Source organism: Saccostrea cucullata, unplaced genomic scaffold (genome assembly GCF_032062105.1).
Source record: "Saccostrea cucullata isolate Sc308-1 unplaced genomic scaffold, CSIRO_AGI_Scuc_v1 ctg35, whole genome shotgun sequence".
In the NCBI taxonomy this organism is placed as follows: domain Eukaryota; kingdom Metazoa; phylum Mollusca; class Bivalvia; order Ostreida; family Ostreidae; genus Saccostrea; species Saccostrea cuccullata.
Genome location: NW_026930622.1, coordinates 117501 through 138443, shown reverse-complemented (window position 1 = coordinate 138443; position 20943 = coordinate 117501). Strand labels below are relative to the sequence as shown.

Genomic DNA, 20943 nt, shown 5'->3' with positions numbered 1-20943 from the left:
AAGATTTTCATAGAATTAATGCATTTTCACTATATGATCAATAGAGCCCCGCCCTAACACCAGAACCCCTGACCCTGGGGCCATGAAATTCATAATTTTGGAAGAGGTACTCTTGTTCAACATAACTATGTACTTAGTTAGTTTATTTATTACCCAGAAGCAGAGAAGAAGATTTTCAAAGAATTAATGCATTTTCACTATATGTCCAATAGAGCCATGAATTTCACAATTTTGGTAGAGGACTCAATGCTCATTACATTCATGCCAACAGTTTGCCTGCTTGATGTCCAGGAGTATAGAAGAAGATTTTTAAAGATTGCAATAAATTTGGTGGTTTTGGCCCCACCCCTCAGGCCCCAGGGGGGGGGGGGGGCAGGGACCATAAAATTCACAATTTTTGTTTCCCTTTACCCATAGATGTTGTATACCAAATTTGGTTGAAATTGGTTCAGTGGTTTCAGAGAAGAAGCTGAATATGTTCAAATGTTAACACACGACGGACGACGCATGACGGACGACGACGGACGAAAACGGATAGCAATAGGTCACCTGAGTTACTCAGGTGACCTAAAAACCAAACAATTTAAAACTTAATGTGTAATATCCCACTTATAAGAGAGATAACTTTCCGAAGAAATTATTCCAAGCAATTAAATGAATAATTGCCGTGCCAGAGTTTAATAATGAGAACATTTTCTAGTCAATTTATTCAAATATGAGCAATCGTGCAAATGTTGATTTTTATTTTTTTATTGCTAATATTTTCACGAATTTTGACACTTTCTATTTTTAAATACCTTTTATAATAATTAATTACATCGTTTTTACTTATCTGAGACAATTTTGTAACTTGCATTTGCATGTATGGTTAAATAAGTCGTACTTCATTAGAATTTTATAGATTTTACATTCCTATGTTAAACCCTGACCCTATTGTGACCCCACCCTTTCTTCTGGGGGTATAATTTGAACAAATATGTCAGGGAATTTTTTTTTTAGGTTTTATCGTATAATTTGCCCTTCAAGAGGGACATGACCTAAAAAAAAGCCATGACGTAGAAATGAACAGCTATTATGGGTAAATCACAATTCAGAAACTAATCACACAGGTAAAGAGAAAAACACAGCATGGAATAAAACTTCCTTCTTTGTTTCATGAAGGGAATTGTATTTGAAATCGTCTTCTCAAGACCAGCACATCTGTCACATAAACTAATGCCACATAAATTCAATACAGATATCCCTTTTTCTTGCCTGAATTAGTTGATATACGTGTACTAGTAAATGTGTACTTTAGAAGCCGTCATAATCTTTATTACGACACCACAATACAAACTTTCACCCTATATCACATTTGTTTGAAATCAAAATGATTTGCTATGCGACCTCTTTGAATTTAAGTCCAATTAGGAACTTATTAAATAAAATATTGTAAATCAAATTAGTGATGACATTTCTGTTCTAACTAAATGGTTTTTGTCTTACCGCTTGTCTCTCTGTGTTATCTAAAGACTTCCTTTCCTTTGATTATAATAAAAATTAACATCGGAATTATTTTCGCCACTAACTTATGTAACCTTAATGATTGTATTGATATAAACGTTAATTGTTTTAATATCATGATAAATGTTCAATATCGTTCCCCTCATCAATCCCAAACAGAAGGAATATGTTCCTAAATCAGACGGTTTCTTCCCACCAGTTTCTCTTGAACACTGACCGAGTTATTACAACACATATTTAATGTAGAAGTAAGATCAGCTCGATAATATCTACTTAATGTATTATGGAATCATAAGAAATATGCCGTGTAAAATTTTTCATCAATCTGACAAGGTGGCAATTGACAGTAAATTTGATAAAATTAAATTAAATTACAGTGTTATTAACAGAAATAAACATTAAATAAAATATGATGAAATATATGGAGATAACGAACAGTATTCAAGCTCAGAAGTCCATTAAACAATAAAAAAATTGGAGCAGAGCAAACGCGGACCTCCAAAACATCGGAAGTGGGATCAGGTGCCAAGAAGGAGTGAGCATCCCCTGCCGACCGGTCACACCCACCGTGTGCACCTTATCATGATCGGGAAATAATGGAAAAAATCCGTCAACTATTCATTGTGTAATTAATGGCCTAACAATAAGTATGAAAAACGTCAGTCAGCATTTGACTTAATGATAAGTTGTATTTACTGACAAGGTCATTGTATCGACCACAGAAATTGCGATATGACGTCATGATGCAAAACCATGAATTTACTCGATGGAGATAAATATGATTTTAATATGGTAGTTCTCTTATTATTTAGAAACTTTTATATGTACAAGTTCCTCCACCAAGTACAAATTCAAAATGAAAAGATGATATATGCAAGATTTTTTTTTACTATTTATGGACAATATAGTCTTAGAGAGAAGTCATGTCGAAAGTTTTTTTTAACATTGCGCATATTTTAACAAACGACATTTATTCAATAACATCTTTTAAAAAACAGTTGTTGTTGGAGCTGTGGAACTGTGTATTTTGTTAAATCTCTCATCCATACTTACTAGGCCTGTATAATCAACAACTGGAAGGTGCCGCAGACCCATACTTCTAAACAGATTAAACACCTGGGGCACAGGTGTATTGGGGTACACTGTATATGGACACGGATTCATGTATCCACTGATATCCTTTAAAAAAATGAAAGCTATGATTAGCAACGTTTTTCTGCCACTTGATTGCATATAATCAAAAGAACATAGATAGGCCGTAATCATCATTGATACATGTACCAGTGTCATTTTATTGAAGTATATTCAAACAAAATTATACAAATTTATACTAAGATAAAAAGTTCAAATCAAAATATTCTAGACAAAAAGAGTCTCCTTCTTGCAATTAATACATTGCAAAATATCTTTCTTTCTCATTATTTTTTATTCTAAACAAATTTAAATAAGGGATGCAAAACGAATAATATTCAACATCAGTGGACTGTTAGTTCCGTATTTGAGCATAAGATTATCAACCAAAATTCCAAAAATCCCTGAACAAACTCGAAACTATAAAATGGTAATATTAATATTCCAAAAACCAAGTAGCTGGCCTTTATTCGAACTCTATATCTATCATGAATTTTATTTTCACCGTAACATTTCCTCATTATTTAAAGTTAAAACGCAGGAGAGAACAGTGTTTGGATTGCTCTTCAAGCCTGTGTCCATATAATTCACCCAATTTGGTGCCGCGTGTTTATGCATGAGTACTCTGATATAGTATCTTGAAATCATACAAATATGGGATTGCACTGAAACCTTACCATAAGCGCGTCTTGTGGAATGGCAGAAAGCCCCGAGATATCGTGTATATCAGGATAACGCGGATAATCCTTTGTCAAATCTTCATAGGAAACGTCAGGTTGTGAGGTCCTCTACAATCAATAAAACACAGGGCAATTAAAAGGCAGTTATTGGTATTGCAATATGCATGTTATGATATTTATTTGATAGAAAGATATGTCTATAGGTTACTATGCAACAGATCATCGAGGGAAAGCATACCCTGTGACAATTTTCACCCCCTTGATTTCTAAATAAATGTATTCCTATACATTTTATGTATTTTTTTTTATCTTATTAATTTTTTTTTAATTTTATTTTTTAAAAAACCTTATGTTAAAATGAATACATCAATAAGTCAAATGCTGACCGACGTTTTTTTTTTATACTAATTGATAGGTTATTATAGAATAGAATAGAATTTATTACCAATCAGGGCCCATTGGGCATAAACATATAACATATATAATTACATATAAACATAATAAAGTAATAGACAGAATACAACATATTGTGAAGAGCAATTCTTCTATAGAGTATATATATACTGATATATGTTTTGGTGGTATTTTTAAGTTTCATATATAGACATGCATGATGGGTTGTTGTACAAAAAATGTGCATAAGTATTATTTATGGTATATATATATATACACACATATACGCACATATATATATATATATATATATATATATATATATATATATATATATATATATATATATATATATCAAAACACATAAAACTGTGTTTGAAACATCAACAAGAGGCAGAGGCAGCAAGAGTCGGTGATAAAGGATATACAGAATTCCACTTCTGCCCCATGTAGAATAAACAGACATAAAATTTATGGAGATAAATATATATTATATAAATAAATTGTACATAGATCCCATAGTTTTATGTTTTAGAGGTCCGTGTTGCTCTGCTACCGATTTTGTATGGTTTACATGGACTTCGGGCATGATTATTGTTCGTTATCTCAATATTTCATGAAATAAAAAGTAGGCAGACATCTCATTTTTTTTTTTAGTTTATTTTTATTGATGGTGTCAACTTGATTATTCTTTAAGTGGTAAATTATCTTTTATAGATTTTATAAATCAGAAAGCATACGGAGAAGTTCTACGTGATTAAAACTTGAAATAAATAATCAATGGAAATGCTAATTTCAGTGTAAAAATTCAGTCAAGGTGATAGCAGTTGTTTGGTTTGTGTTTTGCATGGTTTTTAAGCCATTGTAAAGATTTTGAAAGACAGACACTTTCTTTGTGCGTTAGCGTTTAGTATTAATTGCATGATTTTAATTTTGAAAGCATTCTGTATGTTTCAATCAAATGCATTTCATCATTTCTATGGTCGTTTTAAAAACCTTATTAGAAAATATAATCCATTATTGACTCGTTTTTTTAAAAATTCTGAATTTGGCTACGGAATGTTCCGTTTCCTTGATCAATACAAAAGGCTCAAAGTGGGATTGACTGGTGGCTAACTCCTCCATGGCACCCGATCCCACCTATAGATTTTTTGGGGGGACCCGTGTTTCACGCCCCTTTCACAATTTTTTTAATGTTTTTTTTACAATATAATTTTTTGATCGACGGCTGTTCGTTGTTTTAGCCTTTTTTCATAAGTTTTATCTAGTATAATTGATAAAAGATTTCAAATTTGAAGCTTAACGTTTCAATAAGCATTATTTTTATGTGCAATGTTTGCCTCTCTAGAGTTAACACAGAGGAAGCTTATTTTAAGTGTATTAAAAAGTCAAATTACTAGCAAAATTTTGAAAGAAAAACAAAGCGGTTATAAATTTAACGTGCAATGAAAATAATTTGACATTCAATAGTTCAACAATACGAATCCTACAAACTAGTAGATCAGTAATTTATTAATTTTGAATTATTTATTTATTATTATTATTTCAGCACACGTAGAAATATGATTTACAAGTCGGTTACTATGCCAAGTTTATAAATATCTGGAAGCACTTCAAGTGTAGGTATACATGTTGCTTCTCTGGCCAGGCCAGAGAGGCAGAAACAGACAATTATATTGGGTATCGAAGCTCTCAATTTGCAGATATCATATCAATTTGCAGACAATGTTGATTTTTTCCTACAGTTTAACTTTTATATCATTTCAGCACAAATTCATTTTCAAAAATGATGATATCTTTGTAAGGAGATTAAAGAAAATTAAATTTGACAATGAAAATATTTACTGTAAAATTGCGATATCATATCAATAAATTTTCCAATTTTGAACCTTCTTTTTCCAAACAAACCACCATGCCATATTCCTTTTAAATCAGTTATATAGCAAATAATTAATCTGAGTATGTGTGACATTTTTTTTAAGAAATACCATGTTCTAATTTTCAAAATATAAATCCCCCCACCCCACCTAAGATTTATCCTCTCAAGAATAAAATCGTGATATGACAACGAAAAAAAAGAAAAAAATTAGTAGGAGGAAACTATGTACATATTCCTATATAATGTGAAAATGATCGCAGATAAAACTATAAATTCTTGATAATATTGGATATCCCTACACGGCAATAATCTATTCTTTTACTCACTGTCACTCACGCGCTCACATCAGATCAAAACAGAGGCTTACGGTGATACGACTATTCACACGAAATGACGCGGACGACATCATTTGTTTCTACTTTAACACTTATTTTAGCAATTGTTTTGATGATTGAAGGAAATTGGTACGGCAAGAGAGGTAAGGATTTAATGAATTTTACCAAAAAAGTTTTTGAAGTGGAAATATTTTATAAGAATCAATTTTTTAAAGTTATTTTGGTATACTTGTTTAAAAAAATGGAGAAAGGCAGTGTTATATTGTCAGGTTAAGCACATTATTAATATCTGATTTTAATAAATACAAATATATATATATTAAAAACTGTTATATTTTGATTTAGAATACTACTTTTAAAATAAAGTGTGAGGTTTTAATTTTCTCTTGCGGTAATAAACATACAAAAAGAGGTAAAGAAAGTCAATTAGCAATATATGATTAAACGGGAAAAACTCTCCACTGTCGTTTTCAATCAAGGAAAATCTTTTCGACAAAATCCCCCAGGAATCATCATGTCAATTTCAATGGAATCTAATTCCACTAATTACATCAAAGTAAAAACAAAAAGATAGAAAGATGGAATTGCCAATGTTAATTACTGAAAACATATTGCTTTTGTCAAAATCTTTCAGAGAGAGAGGGGTGGGAAATCAAATCACCGAATATGCAATTATATTAGCAGTCTTTTTATTTATTTTTTTCTTTACCAAAAGCGTGAATTGACGGATTTTTACAACTTTATAAAATAAAGTTAACAAATAAATATTCAAAGATTTAAAAAAATAAATATAGATAAAATGATAACAAAAAGAATTATTTATGAACTCACTGTATCTGAAGAATATATTAGTAAGAAAATCCCAAATTTAACAAATAGTTTCGTTTTTACCAACAATTTTCGAATAATTTTGTCTTAATTGTCTTCGGACTTATATATCCACAGTTTAAAAATAATATATTCTACATAAACCATAAAAGAACTGCGAACGATAGTATTGTTCTCCCGCCTACCTCCAAGTCAATTTTCAAAAGTTAACATATTCGATGAATTTTTGATATATTTTATAGATAATTATATGGATTTTCATAAAACATTACATATTTGGGAAAAAAAAAAGAGATAACTCTAAAATTTTGGTAAAACGTGTTTTTCACTATAGAAATCAACGGAAAACGGAAAATATTTTTAAAACATCTTTCCCCCCGTGTCACAAAATTCCTTTTTACAGGTAATATGGAATGTTATTTCACAAATTCATACCAAAGCTTTTGTGTGACACGGGGGGGGGGGGGGCATATCTTTAATGACAAAAAACGATAAAAATGCTTATTTTCCACAATTTCAAAGCGATTTACAAAAACATTATATTTTATTGATATATTTATGTTTTATTTATTTGCCTAAAACATATATAAGGAACATATAATCATATCCAACTATTTCAAAATATGGTGATGTTTTTTCAAAGAGCTGGAATTATGGAAATTTACTGTTTAGCGCTGGTATAAGTCAATTCATCAATTACCATTGAACTGTTCTTACTACTAAACAAAGATTTTATGGCCAAATTGCTATTTATATTGAATTAAATGGTTCCAAAATGTAGGCGAGAATCGAGATTTAGCATCTGATTATTTCACATTAAGCGTAAAACAAATACCCGGATAACCCCACCTATTTCAAGGGATCATGACATAACGAAACTTAAATCAGTACAACATTGTAGTTTAAGGACAGATGATACAAACAAACTTTTGTTTAAAAAAATTGAAAATAACAACTTGGGTCGTTTTTTAATGAATAAAATGAATAAGTTTCACCGCGTAGTTTTTATTTATTTTAAAAATTGTAGAAAAATGGAATTTGAAGTGAAAAATATTTGTATAGAACAATAAGGATGGTTTCAGGAGGGTAGAATTTTGAACATAACAGAGGGTATACAATTTCTTTATATTCTAAAAATTTATTATTTGCATCATTTGCAATGAAATTAGGTCAACACGTATATACCAATCCAGGCATCCATTTTTTGTTTGTATCATCTGTCCTTGATTTAAATGTCTAACTAGACTCTCCTTTTATGGAGAATTTTAGAATTTAATTTTTGCATTCTTTATGTTCATAAACTTAAGCTTCACTCAAACCGTAAGGCCCATAAAAACAAGCTATTTCAGAGAATCCATGTCCCCCGCTGAAGAAGAAAAAAAAATAGAATGTGCTGACCCGGGAGGTGTAGGATTAAGGGGGGCACTTTAAGAAGGCTAGAGGGGCATAGGGAGTTATGGTATCAAATTCAATTTTAAAAAAAGCTCAAAAGCTTCTTGAGATATCCCCCATAAATGAAAGTTTTACACATACACGCACAGAGTGTATGAATAAACGACATTGACCTTTGACCTCAAAATCAATGGGGTCTTCCTTAGGTCATAGGGATTTGTGGTAAAAATGTCACTGGAAAAGCTCAAACGCTTATTGAGATATCAAGTGGAAACAAAAGCATTACAGACAAGCAGAACTATTGACGGACAGCTAGACTGACGGACAGACAAACCAAAACTAATATCCTCCACTTTCAACAGGGACAAATATTGTATCGACACTTGGGAATGATTGAAAGAATTGATAAAGTAAGGCCCTTCTCCCTGAAAAGGTTTTTAAATCAAAATTTCAATTTTGTGCATGTAAAATTTTGAATTCCTAATTTATGTTTACATGTACAATGTATAATAAAATGACGTAATGAACTTTTCGGAAGATTTTTTTTGTCTCCCGCTGAAAGTTGGGGATATTTATTGTGGTCTATCTGTCCGTCAGTCCGTCCGTCTGTCTAAAACACTTTCGTTTCTACTCGATATCTCGAGAAGCCTTTGAGTTTTTGCAATGCAACTTTTTTTACTCAAAAACTCCCTATGGTCTAAGGAAGATCACTATTGATATTGAGGTCAAAAGGTCCGAGGTTCAGGTCATAAATAAAAAAAAATGTCTGTTTTAACACTTTCGTTTCCGCGCGATATCTCGTTAAGCCTTTGAGCTTCTGCAATGTCATTTTATACCACAACCCTCTATGGCCTAAGAAAGACCCCCTTTTATTTTGAGGTCAAACGTCAAGGTAGTAAATTAATACATTCTGTGTGTATGCTAAAGTTTCATTTCAGGGCGATATCTCGAGGTGCTACTGAGATTTTGCAATTAAATTTTATATCATAACTCTCTATGGCCCCTCTCGCCCTTCTTAAAGTGCCCAATCCCCATTGACCCCCTCCCCCAGATCAGAACGTTCTTTTCTTTATTCCTTTAGCGGAGGAAACTGGTTTTCCGAATTAGTTTGTTAATCTTTTACCCTTCACATTTACTCTTGTAAACTTTTATTCCAGGAGCCATGATTCAAACTAACCGAAAAACGACACCTGAAAATTCATTCATATTATAAATTAATCATGATTAATCACAGTTATGCTTTACAAGAGAACTAGAAGATTTCAAGAAATTTTTCCATCTGCATGTATTTCATTGCAACATTTCATCCTTTACTCTTGCGAAATTCTACCTTCAAACTCTAACATACATATACATAGATGTACTTATGGTTACATGTATATCACTTATCGTAGCCCTGTTGATCTTCAGCACAATTTAATCCCATATAATCCAATGTGAATATAAACCTTCGTGTAAATTTCTACATGAAACATGTACCACGTTTTATCTTTCTTTCTATCTATATTTAATAAAAATTAATTTGAATCCACCACATTTTATTTATTTTCATGATATCTACATTTGATGAAAATTAATTTGAATCCACCACATTTTATTTATTTTCATGATATCTATATTTGATGAAAATTAATTTGAATCCCTCCGCCAAAGTATGCTCTAATGGCATTGCTAGCTATTATGTGGCAGTGCTTCTATACGGTAATCAAGTTTTTTTCTGCTGTTATCAATTTACCTTATATTCATTGAAGTAAAATTAATAAAAGTGTTTTTTAAAATTATTGGGATCATATGAGACTTGTATCACAAATCTGGAAAAAACCTCCAGTTTCAATATTCTTCAGTATATCATCGCCATTTTTTCTTTTTTCTTAGTCATCCTATTCAAATAATTAGTGTACAACGCTATTTTTTTCCGAAAAAAAATCCCCTTTCGACTTTTTTCATGAGCATTTTTACACCGCAAAAATGTAAATTTCACTATTCTTATTATGTATCTCTTTCACAGGGGTATTTTCATCAAGTGGGTTTTCCTCTTTTGACAGTTGCTGATATCATTTTCTTATATTAAGATGGTATATCCCTCTCATACTGGAACTTGCAATCTGGTGCTATCTTGTATTTTCTTGTTATTTGATCTCTTGGTTTTGTATTTCTGCAGAACTTTACCTTAACTATATCCCCTATTCACAAGTACATGATCACTTTGTTTTAAAACACTTTGATTAGTGGATTCTATTGTAAGTATTTTTAAGGATGTCTGGGTGCTTAAAGAGAGTTCTGCAGATGACCAAGTAGTGCAATGATGTAGCCCTCTCCCTTTTTATTATTTTTTTTTTGGAGAGTGCTACAACTCCTTAGGATCTTCGTGATGGTGCAACTGCGGGAGCGATTCACTCCCACACAGATTTCGGTTCAAATTGTCAGTAAATGGTTATTTTATTAGCATTTCTTACCTGGACGTCTAAAATGAAGTTATGTAAGACATAAATCGATCCAAAAATATACAGAACGATGCATATATCGGCTATTTTTCGTGTATGTCAACATCACAACTTGAATTTATCCGCCATGTTTACTGACCTTGATAGATTTTATTTTGGGGGAGCCAATGCAAATTTAGGATCTATAGGAGCGGATCTTTTGGGAATTTCCTTATTTTAAACCTAAATATCGATGTCTACAAAAAAAAAAAACAAAAAAAAAAAAAAAAACACGTGAAACGGTTTTATTTAGCTATGTTTAGTGATACTATTCATCACAATTATTTATAAACATCGACATTTGCTTTATTAGGCTATTCTAAATTTCAAGCGCAAGTCTCAGTACGTCACGAGTGAACTCTCATGGTTGCTGAGGAGAGCGACTGATAAACACGCAAATTTATTCTACATGCATGGTTTTCGTGTTTAACGGGCTATGTTGTTGATAGTGAATAAAGAATTCGTCTTATTAGACGTAAGTTGAATGTAAAAACTTTTTATTTTGCCTGCAGTCGCATGTATTTAAAAATATATTTGCACCATTACGGAGATGCTGTGGTATTGTAGCCCTCTCCAGAAAAAACATCAGATTAAAAAAAATCGGAGAGGGGTACATTATTGCAGCTAATGACCAAGTTGTTTAGGGAACACTTCAAGATTCTACAGGTCTTGGGTCTCTACACCCATGACTGACTGAAACAATAACAATAATCCTTTTTGAGGGTAGTTCAAAAGACTCTAATGCATAGCACTCCCCGGGACATACCTAAAATTCAACGTCTTTAATGATTCTTTTTTATTTTTTCGAATAAAAATTATGATGTCTAAATGATTCAGATCTATAGAATACATGGAATGGCAAAGCTATTTCAATGTTCCATTTTTCAAAAGTTTCTCTACATCTCTATACTTAATTGCAGCGGTGTTGTCATGTACCAGAAAATAAGCCTGCAGGCATTGAGTGTGGTACTTTTTTAATTTGACCTTTCTAGCAAATATGGCTTCTCACAGCAATAATAGAGCCAAAACTTCCTCTCTAAACTCAAACTGTACCATTGACTTCCTTTTTGGGATCTTAAAGTGCACGCCATGTTCTATTACCTATCATCCAAGATAATCATATATCTAATTGTTCAAATATTAATTGTTTAAGCTCATTGACAGTTTTTAACATGTTTTCTTTAAGGATCTGTAAGGAATTGAGCCTTCCATCTGCCATATAAAAGTTTATTTAAGATGAAATATATGTATTCAAGTTTAAAAGTCCATTTAATAGTACAAAATTGAGCAGAGAAAAAAAGAACCTTTCTAAAAAATCAGATTCATTTTCTTTGCCAAAATTCTATAAAGTTTAGCCTTTCATTGTAAATGTCGTTGTTTCAGCATCAATTTTTTTTCAACAGATTTTAATCGGATAAATCGCCTTTAATCTTTAAACTCCCCTTTTCTATTTTTTATTTCTTATTCCATCAGAATATAATACTGTGGATAATTCTAGTTTTCCAATATTCTAAAAACCTTTCCTTCACGTTTTTTCTGCAATTTTTTAATTGGAGCACAGTTCAACATACGCCCTCATTTTTATTTTCTTTGCAAAGACAATATTTAAAAAAAAAATATCTCTATGAAGTATCCTTGCTTCCTTTCATATTGAATTCTTTTGCAAAGACAAAAGTAAAAGATCTTACGGTTTAAAGACAAAAGTAAAAGATCTTACGGTTTTCGGTCATTACTGGATAAACTTTCCTCGCGTCACACTCTGGAAAGTGGGATGACACTTTGTGGAAGTTACTTTGAATATTATTAAATCATGAAGCTTTGTGAATTCTAGTAAAGCTGTGTGATATCATTAAAATAATATAAGTCTCTATGAATGATGCAGGCAACGGGTTATAACAACAGGTCACATGAATGACTCACATATCAAAGTGTGTAATGCGAAGACGGACAATATAAGGCCTGCTCTTTCGTTGTACTACTATAATTAATGTGATCATATATGTACATTGAAAATCTGCTGCCTACAAATTAAACTTTCCTTGAAATATTTACGTTTGCTTGAGACCCTCTGATTATTGTCAAGAATAGAACCAAAGTACGTTAAAAATTAATAATTGATATATGCGGTAGACGTTTTCGTCCATATCCCGACATCAATTAGGTCCTGTATTATCGAAAAATTCCTATCAAATTCAGTTAGGTGTCACGTCCATTCAATTTGCCGAGAAAGAGGCATGATTAATGTCAACAACGAAGAAATTGGTTATACAATTTGTGTTTTGATGGACGCGTAAGATATTTAAAGGTCAATGAAGGGTGTGTGTGGGGAAGGGAGACAACAATCTCTGGTAAAGAAACCATGGGGAGTTAACTCTTGTCACACAGCAAGATCAAGTTAGATAAATATTATAATAGCAAAACTATTAAAATAGATATTATTGTATAACTTTATTTTTTTCCAAAATTAATATAGGATGTTAAAGGACTCTCTTTTTTAAAATTCAGATGATGGGACAGAAAACATTTTCCTTAGATATTTAGAGAAGTCTCAAGCACCACCAAAACTGAATGCAAACAACAGAATGAGACTGCTTTTATTAAGGAAATTGATTGGATCAATAAAGTATGCAGAGTCCGCAGACGATATGGGCGCCACACCAACATATTTGTAAGGTATACATTAATCTTGTATTAATAATTAAGGTAGATGATACACAGAATTTTGCCATGTAACTGAATGGTGGAAAAATAATTAAATTTAAAAAATAATTTCACGAGTGCGAAGAAATATTGTTATATATTAATTGAAAAAGTAATGTTTTGTTAAAGTTTGAAAAAATGCCAAATTGATATTTTAACATCCTGTGAAAGGAGCAGTGTGGCAAAACTTTTTTACGAAGACTTTTTTTTTTTTAACTACCTTGTTTGATGTGATGATGATCATGAGAGAGAGAGAGAGAGAGTGTGTGTGTGTAAACAATCCACCTTGACTAAAATTTCCAAAGTTTATACCAAAACATTTTGTTAAAATCCGTGCTTACAATGTTTCCATTCCGCAATCATTTGATTTAAGATATTGTTTTTTAAACCGCTCATGATACTGTGTTGCAAAAAAAAAAATGAAAAAAAATGCAATAGCCATTAAAATTATGTTTTGTTGAATCTAACATAAGTTGCCTATGAAACCAGAAATTTTTTTAAAAATATTCTTTGACATTGCACTTTTGAAAATAACTAAACAATCCTTGTCTCACTCGTGAAAAATTCCATACCCATCCACAAAAAATGAATATCTTATGTTTGTCAATTTATAGTCAAACCTTACCTTTTGCATACCTATTTACAAACTGGATGTTTAAAAAAAGTTATGCATCGAAGAATGTAAATATATTTCTGTAAAGAGACATATTAATACTTTCGACTTTTTGTTCATAAATACCTGTTATTATGAAATGTATATATAATGAAGTTTATTTTATGCTTGCAGGTCTGGTGATTGATATTATATGTGACTGGACGGTATTGTGGAGAAAAAAAATACCAATTACTTCTCCAGTTTTCTTACCAAAGAACAACAGATCAAATATATTCAGCTATCTTCACATAATAAGTCAGTTTCAGTGACTTGTTTTCATTTGTATATTTCATCGCTCGTTAAATGTTCCACTTTTTCAGTATGACTTTCTTAAAACATAAAAGGCATTGGCAGTACTCAGATACAATCTTTGCTCTTTTCATCTGAACTCAATTTTTTATTGCGTATTTTAAGTGTTATGTTTTGTGAATAATTATCTTGTGTCTATTTCACAGATGTTATATAAATTTCATCAATTGATTTTGTGATAATGTAAAATATTTTGTTTAATAAAAAGAACTATTTCTACTTATCAGAAAATTGTCTATGTTGATCGCATACAGAATAATTGTATGAACCATATTTACATTTGTTTAAAAATTATTTGAAATCTTATGAGCTTTTTCAAAAGTCACTTGGTCTACACGATAAAGGGCAATCTCAATCCCATACGGCCGCAACTTATTTACCTATAGACAATTTGACAAACAAAAGTCATTAGCGTAATGAACTGACAAAGGAGAAATTTTAGATGTGTATCGCAAACAAATTAATCAAACAAGACAGTAAGCTGATAGGTTATTCCCCATGGCTCAGATGTATACATAGACGATAAGGGGATATGTCATATGTGACTTAATTTGATGCACATTATGAAATGTACAGCTGATAAAAAAGTATTGGGATTTTGATCCTGAAAAGGTAAAGAAAACTTACAGGAAACCACTTTTACATGCATTGATTTTCAAACTTTTACTGAATTAAAAAAGCAGTGGGTTTTTCTCCCAGATACTTAAAGTGCCTCCTAAGCATGACGATCTTTGCCCTAAAGTTCTTCCAATGCAGAGTCTTTCGAATATAACAGTTTTGAGACGTTTCATCAGTTGAAACCTCTAAACAGTGTGATTTGAAAGGGATTAGATGGGGTCGATGACTAGACCAATTATTAAGTGTACATGTATACCTTGTAATCTTAACCTCTGGCTTGTTCAAATGACCAAAATTTAAAATTTTGTGAAGAGAAGAATTTTACTTTCAAAAATAAACTTTCAAATGTCTAAACATTTTAAAAATTTTCGAGTGTAAATATTATAGCGTAATAAAAATATTTGGTAGTCATTTTAAAAAAATCGTCTCTTAAGACATCAAACGGGTATGGCGTATTGTTTTGGCTCTAGACTGCACTGCAAAGCAATGACTTTGGCAAATGCCCTCAACTTAATTATCCGATCCAGCTTGAGATGCAAATAGGAATTTCGAATTATGAATCTTCATAGCATTACATTATCTAAGAGGACATTCTGTATATTGAAATATTTTGCGTGGTCAGGAATAAGATAATATATGTCCTCAACCATTAAAATCAATAATGTTTAAGAACAAGAGGACTGATTATCCTGAATGACCTATAGTATAAGAAAACATATAGAGAAATACAAACCCCATTATGTTCCTGAAAGTATACATCTCGATCGAGTAGAGCGACGAGTGTATGTCGCATGATTAAGCCTTTAAACTGCCATTTTTGTGTGGGAGAATCGTCAGTTTCACTGAAAAAGAATTAAATTCTTAATGTTTACTAAATTTTCATATCCCATCAAAATAAATAGATAAATAAACAAAAATATATTTTGTTAAAGAGCATTTTGCAAAATAATAGAAAATATGTATTTTTGTTGTTAAGCTTTAATGTATCATATTGAATTTTGAGCTAGCTCTTGAGCATGAAGTTTGTTTCTTTGTATACTGTTATGGCTATAGGAAATTAACACTGCATACTTTTCCTCTTTTCTCTCATTGTAATCTTCCACCTTTGAAGCTTCTTCCTTGTATTGAAAGAGAATTGATTGTATTAATTCTTTTTTAATCAAATGCAGTTCATACCTTAATCGAATTATTATGCCGATCAGCAAAGTTATTTGCAATATTTATCTAAAAGTGGGAAATTATAAATAGTTTAATTAAGTATAAGCGAGTTTACATTAACTCTATATCATTTTTTATTAAACTTGTGATTGTATAACTAGCGACATTTATCAGCAATACCAAGACAATGCTCATAAACAAACAATAGATAGTCGCAAAAAATAAATTTTAAGACAATGTTCAAAAAATGTTTTGGTTGCCCTCTCCCGACTGACTTGCTAAAAATGGCCCGACTAAAAACGGGTTGTCTTTTTTTTTTTTTGCCTACAGGAAGAAATTATTTTTTACATGTACTCTGGAAAATATTATTCAAAAACTAATAAGTAATTGAGTTAAAAAAAAACCCAATATTTTCAGATCGAGTCGGGAGAGGGCAGCCAAACATTCTTTTAAACCTGGCCTATGTTTAGATATTAATTTGATCTTGTGCTTATCTTATAAAGATGACAGCCAGCAATTATGAGGCCTGATTTTTTAATTGAAGTATTTTCGTGAATATTTGACACAAATTTGTAAAACTGCAAAATAGAATTAATAAATATATAATTGATATAACATACATTATTATTTATGCTTTTGATTCTTGAGACCACTGGAAATGCGTTGTGAACGGTTGTGCGGAGCATGCGTATGAGAGACGATACACGTGATACTGTAAATACATAACTCAGTGATTTGTCCATAACATCTCTTGCTTTAAGCCTGGAATAAAATGGCATTAATTTTGTCACGCTTTCAAAGGAATCAACTATTTCATTAAACATATAAATCAAATACTGAGTACATTTACGGTGTGAATTAAATTGACAGAGAAACATAGGGAAAACAAAGGTAACTGATAAATAGAAATTGAATGAACCTTTCTGTTCCATGATGAACTTCCCATTCTAAGAGAGGGACTCCCCTTAACTTGATGTGTATATCATATATACCCTCATTAAAGTAGTCACCACACCATTTGGCAACCTGAAAAAGAACGGGCTCTTCATCTTGTCCCCATTTGATAAACCATGCTTCAAGTTCAATGAATTTATCAAATGTCATTTCACCAAAAAATAAAACGTACCATTAACACAAGCATTATTGGCAATCCATAACTGATTTCATTGGTGGATTCTATCATAATAACAGTAAGACTAATGGTCATTCTGACCACTCCACCGAGAAATGCCGCTGCACCAATTAATGCAAAAGTGCCAGAGTTTTCATGATTGGCATATCCAATTCTAAAACAAACAAGTTTCTGTTTTCATTCTTCATTAGCAATGTTAATACCTACTTTTATTATTTACGAAATTTCAAATGAAATACATGTATATAGAGACAACAGACAGTATTCAAACTCAATCAATCGTCCTTTATTAGGCTTTCATATATAATCCAGTAATTCAATGCTTTCAACAATAATAGGATATAAAGAAAACAAACAGTAATCAAGCTTAAAGGACATCTGAACCAATTAAATTAGTATATAGCAGAGCAAACACAGACCTTTAAAACATTAGAGATTGGATCAGTTGCAATGACGGAGAAAGCATTTCCAAAGGAATAGACGATATCACTTATTTGAATAGGTGATATCATTTTGAATAGGTGGTATAACTTATTCAAATAGGTAATATTGTCTATTCAGATTTATGAAATAACAACTGCTCCCATTAGTGATGGAAAGATTGTCAGTCGTTAGAAGCTCTTCGATGCTACTAATCGATTATAAAATAAATGTCGCCGACATCGCTAACAAAAAATAAAATTGTCATACTTTAATTTTATTACCAAATCCAAGTGCAAAGAGCATACAAGTAGTGATAAATGTTGAAAACATGGGAGGATTTCGTGTCTTATTGATACTTTTACCGCCATGATTAAATATGGGGTTAGACTAATTCCAGGAAACGGTAATATTGCAAGGTTTTACTATACAAAGGAAAACATAACAAGGTTAGCTTTTTTAAAAAAGCTGAGTGTCAGCCACTGGAATACAGAAAATTTGTTTCTTGTTTTGTAATGGTTTATGATTTGATCTATCCATCATGTTGTGTTCCTTAAATGTAATAAATGGCATTGTAAGAAAATTTAAATTCTTGTAATCGTTTTCTTATTTGTAATATAGTGCTGTACATAATAATTATAAAGCTTGAATAAACTGAAACTTGTTTAAAAGATATAAAGGACTTTAGAGGTATTGAAAAAATCATGTTTAAATACTTGTTTATTTTGCATCGTGATCATTACAATGGTCTCCAAAAATTCTCTTCCGCGCAGACATAGACATCAGAGAAAGTTCATCTTATACAAAGCCACCATGGCAACTAAAATCACGTTAAATTCTATAAAAATGATACAGATTATGAAGAATAAAATGTAGGTAGACTTTGTGTTAGATTGGTTTTAAATATTATTAAATAACCGTTTTCGTTTGTGCATTTCGAGGCAATGCATGATGTAGAGGGGGGGGGGGGGGCATACTGTATGTATATTTTCAATTTCTAAGTTTGAGCATCCATTTTAGTGTTATTAGGAAAGAAAAAAATTGCTTCCAAAAAAAGTAATGAACGCCATGGAAAACAATTTAAAATGGAAAATCAAAATATGTTTATACATGCAGTACGTATATATACGAAAGCCTATTAGGATCAATCTAGAGAGAAAAAAAATTAAAAAGGCGTTATAACGCCTTTCTAAAAGGCGTTATTACGCGTTTCTAAAAGGCGTTATTACGCCTTTCCATTCTAGAAGGCGTTATTACGCCTTTCCAAAAGGCGTTATTACACCTTTCTATTCTAGTAGGCGTTATTACGCCTTTCTATTCTAGTAGGCGTTATTACGCCTTCCTAAAAGGCGTTATTACGCCTTTCTAAAAGGTGTTATTACGCCTTTCTAAAAAGCGTTATTATGCAGTACGTATATATACGAAAGCCTATTAGGATCAATCTAGAGAGAAAAAAAATTTAAAAGGCGTCATAACGCCTTTTGAAAAGGCGTAATAACGCGAAAAAAGGCGTTATTACGCCTTTTCATTCCAAAAGGCGTTATAATGCCTTTTAGAAAGGCGTTATTACGCCTTTCCAAAAGGCGTTATTACGCCTTTCCAAAAGGCGTTATTACGCCTTTCTAAAAGGCGTTATTACGCGTTTCTAAAAGGCGTTATTACGCCTTTCCATTCTAGAAGGCGTTATTACGCCTTTCCAAAAGGCGTTATTACGCCTTTCTATTCTAGTAGGCGTTATTACGCCTTTCTATTCTAGTAGGCGTTATTACGCCTTTCCAAAAGGCGTTATTACGCCTTTCTAAAAGGCGTTATTACGCCTTCCTAAAAAGCGTTATTATGCCTTTCCAAAAAAGTTATTATGCTTTTTTGAATAACCATTATTTTGCATTTAACAGGCCCGTGCTTTTTATAGTCCCCCCCCCCCCACACACACACACTCCACTGGCCAAATTCGTGGGGGAGATACTCGGTAAAAATTTTTTAAAATGCAATAATTTGTCACAGCTTTACATACTGCAACAAAATGTTCAAGAACCAAGAAACCAATAGTTAATTATAATATTTAAACTGTAGCAAGACTTTTCCTCAAAAGTGTGTATGTTTGGAGGGGGCTTACCCCATTCGCACTCGTATTACTGGCCTACATGAAAAGGAAAATGCGTTATCTTATGTTAATAAATATAGAGAGATTTAATTAAAACCATCTTTATTTATGCAATTCTCTATATTCCTGCACATCTCACGGACAACTGTTTGCATTCGTATTAAGAGAAGGCAACACTCTACTCGTGAAGATCTAGAATATAGGCAGACATATCTTGGAGCTTTGTTTGCCATGTACAGTGTATTAAAATTTATGTCATTTGAAGATATTTTTCTCTCTTCTTGGAAAAAAAAGCAGGCGACTATTTGCATGGGTATAATGAGCAATTGAAATCAATGACCCTTGGTTGGGCTAAATATGTTTAGTTATGTATTGAAAGTAAAAGGCGTAATAACGCCTTTTAGAAAGGCGTAATAACACCTTTTGGAAAGGCGTAATAACGCCTTTTAGAACGGCGTAGTAACGCCTTTTGGAAAGGCATAATAACGCCTTTTAGAAAGGCGTAATAACACCTTTTGGAAAGGCGTAATAACGCCTTTTAGAACGGCGTAGTAACGCCTTTTGGAAAGGCGTAATAACGCCTTCTAGAATGGAAAGGCGTAATAACGCCTTTTCAAAAGGCGTTATAATGCCTTTTTTCGCGTTATTACGCCTTTTCCAAAGGCGTTATAACGCCTTTTCAAATTTTTTTCTCTGTAGATTGATCCTAATAGGCTTTCGTATATATATACATGTACACAAAATGTCTTAAAAGTTTGATAATGATGTCTACCATCATAGCAAAACTTTAGATTAAAAAGCTGGAATCCATCTCCCCCCTCTCCTTTCATTGGGGGGGGGGGCTGTCTATAAATCAGCAGAGTTCTCTCAGCTATCGCATTTTCACTATGGTCAATTTCTCACATGTGGGCGCGGTTCAGGTGCACAAGTGGCACTTACACGTCTATCATCATGTCTTACAGTGGTCTTCTGATGTTTTCAGATCTTCAATCATTAGAGTGAATAGAAATTGATCTTTCTTTTTTTTCACTATTTTGGGACCTTTGTGGCAAGTGTATTGTTGTGTGAATTCCGACCCGTACATGTCTTATGCAAGGTCGAGGGAGTCTTGCATCAGGCATCCAGAGGAATACACAATTTAAATCTTCGGCTTGCAATGGCGATTGAGGGAATCTTCTATTAAAATATTAAAGCATTGAAATGTTTTCATAGTATCATTTAAA

At 32.0% G+C, this 20943-nt stretch overlaps 1 protein-coding gene across 1 annotated transcript in view; it reads right to left on the bottom strand.

Moving 5' to 3' along the window:
• The window catches only part of LOC134229310 (H(+)/Cl(-) exchange transporter 6-like), a 41462-nt gene that overhangs the window by 4340 nt on the left and 16179 nt on the right, over positions 1 to 20943 (bottom strand). The window contains exons 17-23 of the mRNA XM_062711033.1: positions 17191 to 17350; positions 16984 to 17090; positions 16685 to 16826; positions 15978 to 16024; positions 15640 to 15748; positions 3312 to 3422; positions 2557 to 2682 (exon numbers count right to left, since the gene is read on the bottom strand). Of these exons, the coding sequence (XP_062567017.1) occupies positions 2557 to 2682; positions 3312 to 3422; positions 15640 to 15748; positions 15978 to 16024; positions 16685 to 16826; positions 16984 to 17090; positions 17191 to 17350 (802 nt within the window). The remainder of the gene's footprint in view (positions 1 to 2556; positions 2683 to 3311; positions 3423 to 15639; positions 15749 to 15977; positions 16025 to 16684; positions 16827 to 16983; positions 17091 to 17190; positions 17351 to 20943) is intronic.